This window comes from Macadamia integrifolia, chromosome 7 (assembly GCF_013358625.1).
Source record: "Macadamia integrifolia cultivar HAES 741 chromosome 7, SCU_Mint_v3, whole genome shotgun sequence".
Classification (NCBI taxonomy): Eukaryota; Viridiplantae; Streptophyta; class Magnoliopsida; order Proteales; family Proteaceae; genus Macadamia; species Macadamia integrifolia.
The window spans coordinates 24841859-24847916 of record NC_056563.1 but is presented as its reverse complement, the minus strand read 5'-3'; the positions used below and the strand labels follow the sequence as shown (position 1 = coordinate 24847916).

The following is a 6058-nucleotide window of genomic DNA, read 5'->3' as shown; positions in this document are numbered from 1 at the left end:
GTGTGAATAGTGCATTTGAATTATGGCACCTATGTGAATATAGGAGAGAGATCGACACCTAGGGAGAGATTAAGTCATGCATGTGTAAGTATGAATTAATTTAGACTATGAAATTGCGAATGGCTCGAGTTGTGGGTTACTTATTTGGTTTCAATGCAGAGTTGTGTATTGTGTATCTAGTTTTCAATGCAGAGTTGTGTGTTGATTACGTAGTTTCAATATGGAGTTGTGTGTTTGAGTTGTCACTTTCGTGCTTAGCGGGATTGTCAAAAATTCGTTATCTCACTCCTCATTTCATAAAAGTAGGTTGGATGATGGATTGTTTTGGTGATGGACATAATGCATGTATGACGCTTTGGCTTGATTAATCTATATGGTACGTCAGGTAGACAGTTGGTACCTTATTATAGTTTGTCGTCATAAGTCTGTGGGTAGTTTGTAATGGTGCTTCAAGTTGATAGCCGGCACTTATTATAATTAATCATAACCTGTCATTTTTTTTGCATGGACCCTCGCGCTCATCCTTTCTTGGAATCTTTATGTAATTGAACCCATTAAGTTGGGATAAGGTTTTGAATGTTGTTGTTGATCGACACTCAGGTAGAGACTGTCGAATATACTATTTTACACATCAAGCCAATGTGCGGAGGAGTGTACTTTGGTGGTTCTCAACTTATCATGTAGGGGGTCTTCATGCTCATTAAGGAAAGAGAAAAATGTGTTCATGATAGTGAAAGAGTGTGTACTACGAACAACAATAGCATGCCCATCCTTTTCCCATTGAATATTGGTGGTTATATTTTCAAAATATATATTTTCTAGGAGATGGTTTCCCTTCACCCACGACAATGAATGAATTACTTCATCGATGAGTGTCATTGCACTGGGATTGACATAGGAAATAGTTAAGGGAATTATTAAATTGTATGGTAAGGATAGTTAATAGGATCGGATCCTCTCTTGAGTGCTAATTGTTCAGGTCTTGCCCATAGCTACCTGGGCAATCGACACGTGTCCAAGCGGTGATCCAACGACTATGGGTGCGATGCCCCTGTTCTAGCCAATAGAAGCACAACTGTTAGACCACCACTTCGACACGTGTCAATCGGCCAAGTAGATATTGCAGACTTGGACGATTAGCGCTCAGGAGAAAAGCCGGATCATAGTTAATAACCCTAGAGGGATGTAGCTTTTTCGTCACTCACACACATGAGAACTTTCTCATAATTTTTATTTGATATTCATTTGTACAAAAAATTGTTTAGAAATAGGGGAGAGAGAGAGAGAGAGAGATTTTTACCACCGTTATACCCTTCTTTTCTCACATTTTTTTTAAAGCGAGAAAGGTCTTGTCTAAAAGCATGGCTTGCACCCAAATGCAAGCCCAATGAATTGATTGGCCCACCCTTACTGAAGATAAGAATCCGACCCCCGATTGATGTTTGCATAAGTACTCTCATTCTTCTTTCTGCTGGTGCAGGAGCCATGCTCGCGGCAGACAGAAAACTGATTATACCATGTATATTAATGATTAAAAAAAAAAAATAAAAATAAAAAAATAAAACATGACTTTTTGACATTGATCGACTTATAGGGATTTCCCCAATTTTTAAGACTATGATTTATCAAAATGTTGAAAACAAAGCAACATTGAAAGATGCTGAGATAATCCATACGGATCATTGACAAAGGACACAGCTTGTTGTGCAGTAGAATTGATGTAAAACTCATTCGGGGTTTCAATTGTGTGAGGAGGTCACCATAAGTTTCAGATAGTGACTAGTGAGCACCATTGATCACTGAGTTCTGAGGAGATGATAAGGTTCAAAGCTAGAACCGTTGGATTTGGGTTAATGAGGAAACCAAATGGGCTAGAGTTCAATTTTTCCACATTAGATTCTAATAAGAAAAGAATAAGGACCTCAAGGCTTAAGCTACCTCATCATTATTTCTTCTCTAGTTTGTTTGTGGAGCCCCAAGTCTTTAAGCTCTCCTTTGTTGGTCTTTATGGGCTTTGTCCACTGTGAGTGTGTGAGAGAGAGAGGGTTTCAGACTTTCAGTCAGTTCCTCCAATCAAACACATAGATTGATTGAAAACTTTTTTACTCCTGTCACTCTTGTTGAATCTGTTCTTTTGGATTGTCCATTCCTTTATCCTTAGTACAAGAAAGCTCGGAGGAGTGGGGGAAAAAATAAATAAGAAGAAAAAAGAGAAAACTTATTTACTTCTTTGTGATTTGATGGATCTGCAGATCTAACTCTTTCATAACCACATGGACTGCTCACCCATTTAAGATCTCCATCGCCTCCAGAGTCCAGGCTCCAGCTGTAGAACCAAGTGACCAGCAAGAAGCAAAGGGAGAAAAGACCGAACAAAACGGTGTGGTTTTTGCCCTTTATAGTCCTTCCTTTATTATTGGTTTTATCTGGGAAAATGTGCAATTTCGTGAAATTGAAGGATTTTGGGGATTTTGGGGATTTTGGGTTTCTGGGTTTTTCTTACACTCTGAAAATAGAGATGGGATTTCAAATTTGGGCAGCCTTGAGAGGCTTAGACCTTCTGGGTTTGGTATATCTATGACCAAACACTTGCCCAAGAAAGAAAGAAAGAAAAAAAAAAACTTGATACCCTTTTTGTTTCCTTCTCGACTTCTGTTTTTATTTGTTTCGAGGAGAGAAGTAGATAGGTTTAAGATTTCCAACTTCTTGGTTTGTGTTGGTGTGATTTTTTTTTGGCTATAAAGGAAACCAAGAAATGGCGTGATTTGCTGCAAAATTTCCAGTCTCTTTTGTTGTCATGGTTAGTTTAATTCAGTTATACTTTTGATTTATTGGGTGTGAATGTGTGGTTGCGTGTGTGTTTTCCTTTGTGTAGGGATTAGGGGAAGAGAAATAAGGCAACAGAGAAGGGTTTGTGTTCGTTTGGGCGTGATTGGATTGTTGTTGTTCATCCAAATACTGTTTGGATGTGGAGAAATTGGAGGCTGTTTTGGGTGAGATGAGGGATGTTATCGGGCTTGATGAACTTTCTGAGGGCCTGTTGGCGGCCGTCTTCGGATCGTTATGTTCATGCTGGCTCAGATGCTGTGGGAAGACAAGATGGGCTTCTCTGGTACAAAGACACTGGACAGCATCTTCATGGTGAGTTTTCTATGGCCGTTGTTCAGGCCAATAATTTGCTTGAGGATCAGAGTCAAATTGAATCAGGCCCTTTGAGCTCATTGGAGTCTGGCCCTTATGGAACTTTTGTTGGGATATATGATGGTCATGGCGGGCCTGAGACTTCACGCTACATCAATGATCACCTTTTCCACCATCTGAAGAGTAAGACAGCTGAATCCCACCTAGAACTATGCTTTTGAACTGTGACTTTGTTCGTAAGTTTTCAGTATTTGGATTGGTTATCTTGCAGGGTTTACTTTTGAGCAGCAAGGCATGTCAGTAGATGTAATACGGAAGGCATTTCAAGCAACGGAAGATGGGTTTCTCTCTATTGTTACCAAACAGTGGTCAATGAAACCACAAATTGCAGCTGTTGGATCTTGCTGCTTGGTTGGTGTTATATGCAGTGGCACCCTCTATATCGCCAATCTTGGTGATTCTCGAGCTGTTTTGGGGAGGTTAGTCAAGGCAACCGGGGAGGTCTTATCTGTTCAGCTATCAGCAGAACACAATGCAAGTATAGAGTCTGTAAGAGAGGAGCTGCGTTCTCTGCATCCTGATGATTCACATATTGTGGTTTTAAAGCATAACGTTTGGCGTGTGAAGGGCCTCATACAGGTAAAAATATTATTTACCTTTCTAAGAGTATACTTTTTTTCTGTAAGCCTAAGGTGGCACTGTATAAATGTCTTTTTGTTGCTCATTTCTGTACCCTAATCAGTCTATCAGCATTTTCTTGAGGAGTTTCCAACACCTGGTAGTACTTTACTTAATTGTATTGTATTAATTACCTCCTTTACTTCTAGATATATATTTAGAAACTTTTATATATATTCTTTCAATTACACCAATTGGAACTTGCAGTCCAGTTTAGGTTCTTGTTTTCAGGTTGTTTTTTGGGTACCTAAGGTTCATGGAAGGCAAATTTTTTGGCTGGTGAGCTTGAAATGGATTGAAGTTGTAACAGATGAGCTTTCTTTTGTTTAGAAGCAACAAAAAAAAACACAGCATGCTCTTTTTTTATCATAAGACTAGTGACAGCAATTAAAAAAAAAAAAAGAACTAAATCTTAGCAGTTTTTTTTTTTTGGTAAACAAATCTTAGCAGTTAACTAGTAATCTTTTGTTACGGATAATTGGTTAACATTAATACAAATGGAATTTTTATTTTTATATGCCGTCATCCTATTCTAACAATAATTAGTTAGGTCATAATATTTGTTTTAGTAATCACTTATTTAAAAATTTGTATGATCATGAATCATCTTAACCATTATTAATATAGCTACAATTTTTTTGTTTGTTTTGCAAAATCTATTATGAGAAGTTAAATAATTACTCTATTTAGTGAGAAACATATTTCTAAATTCATATTGTAGTCACCAAGAAATCATAAATGAAAGATTTTGAGCCAGAAAATATCTTGCTTCTATATCCAAATGTTAAAGAGATCATGTATGCAATATGCATTATACATTGAATAGAATGGTTGGCCCACTCTAAATGTATTTCCATGAAATTCAGTGGTAGGGGTTCATACACTTGGAAGGTGCTATTTATTTAGACATGGAGATAAATTTGGGCCTTACTCCATGTATGATATTTTTTGTAATTCCTGATATATTTGTTTCTTATATGCTTTGCAACCTTGCTAGATGTAACTCCATCTATTTCAACCTTTCTATGGTTACATCCATGGGAATTTACATCTGTACCTTCTCAGCTATTTCTGTGAAACTTCATGATTTGATGTTTGAAAACCCAACGATTGACCTGCACAGGATTCTACATTTTTTCATGTTTTGTTGGAGAAGATAGAGTGGCAATTGGAGTGGTTTATGAATTATGAGTGAAAGATTCCCTATGCCTTTCTCCTCTTGTAAATCCTTTTGAAGCATAAGCAAGTTGCTTGTTTTGTTTTGGTTCCCCCCCCTGCCCACGGCAGGGAAATTGGTTCTCTGGGGCAAGTTAAGAAGATTTGAGTGAACTGAGTCAACATGAGTCATCCTTACATTGGTCTTTTTTTTTTTAGTATTTTAATGCCTAAACCTTTTTGGTGGGTAATTGGTTCCTATATCAACTCTTGCTTAAAATTTGACATGCATTTACCCTGTTCATTCTTTGAGATTGGGTGACCTTGATTTTGGCATACCCTTGCAGGCTAAGATTCCCACACTAAAAAAAAAAAAAAAACTACACATTTTCAACTCAGTGGCACTTATACTATATAGTGCTTGGTGTTCATCTTTATTTCTTTTATTTCCTGTCTGCACACTTTAAAATTGTGCTATATTTTTTCCTTGATGTTGCTGAAATTTATATGCTTTCATTAATCCTGGTTGAATGATAACTTTTAATGTATGGACTTGGTTGAAGTGAAGAATCACAGGAATTTCTTGTGTTTTACTTTGAATTAATAGGGAAACCATTCCTAACTTTTCTATATTGCATTTAGTTCTCTTGCCTTTATTCAGATCTCTCTTATGATAGTGACATTAATTTTTAGTAAGGCAGCCTGTTTTATAGTACACCTATATAGTTGTTTCTCAGTTTACTTGCCATGTACTGACCAAAGTTTCTGTGCCATCTGGTCTGTCTTGGCAATTTATTTGACTCGACAAGATTCAAGTGATGTTGAGGTTTCTAGTTTTAGCATTGAAGGCACATGAGAAATCCTTTTTTTTTTTTAAGTTTCAAATTATTTCGTCTTGTTAGTTTCAAGCTTATTATTGCCTTGTGCTCTCTTTTTGTTGTTTGCCTTCTTATTGATATGAAATTGTGAATCATGATATGGTTTTGCTTCAGTAATTTACTTATGGATGAAGTTGAGTGCTTTAGAGGTTGTGTCAACTGCTTGAGCTTGGTTTTAATTGGTATTAGTGTCCGGGGGGGGGGGG

At 37.1% G+C, this 6058-nt stretch overlaps 1 protein-coding gene across 1 annotated transcript in view; it reads left to right on the top strand.

The window, feature by feature from the left end:
• The first annotated feature begins 1949 nt into the window (after positions 1-1949).
• Positions 1950-6058, top strand: part of LOC122084158 (probable protein phosphatase 2C 60) — an 8917-nt gene continuing 4808 nt past the window's right edge. The window contains exons 1-3 of the mRNA XM_042652241.1: positions 1950-2380; positions 2876-3324; positions 3413-3780. Of these exons, the coding sequence (XP_042508175.1) occupies positions 3006-3324; positions 3413-3780 (687 nt within the window). The 5' untranslated portion in view covers positions 1950-2380; positions 2876-3005. The remainder of the gene's footprint in view (positions 2381-2875; positions 3325-3412; positions 3781-6058) is intronic.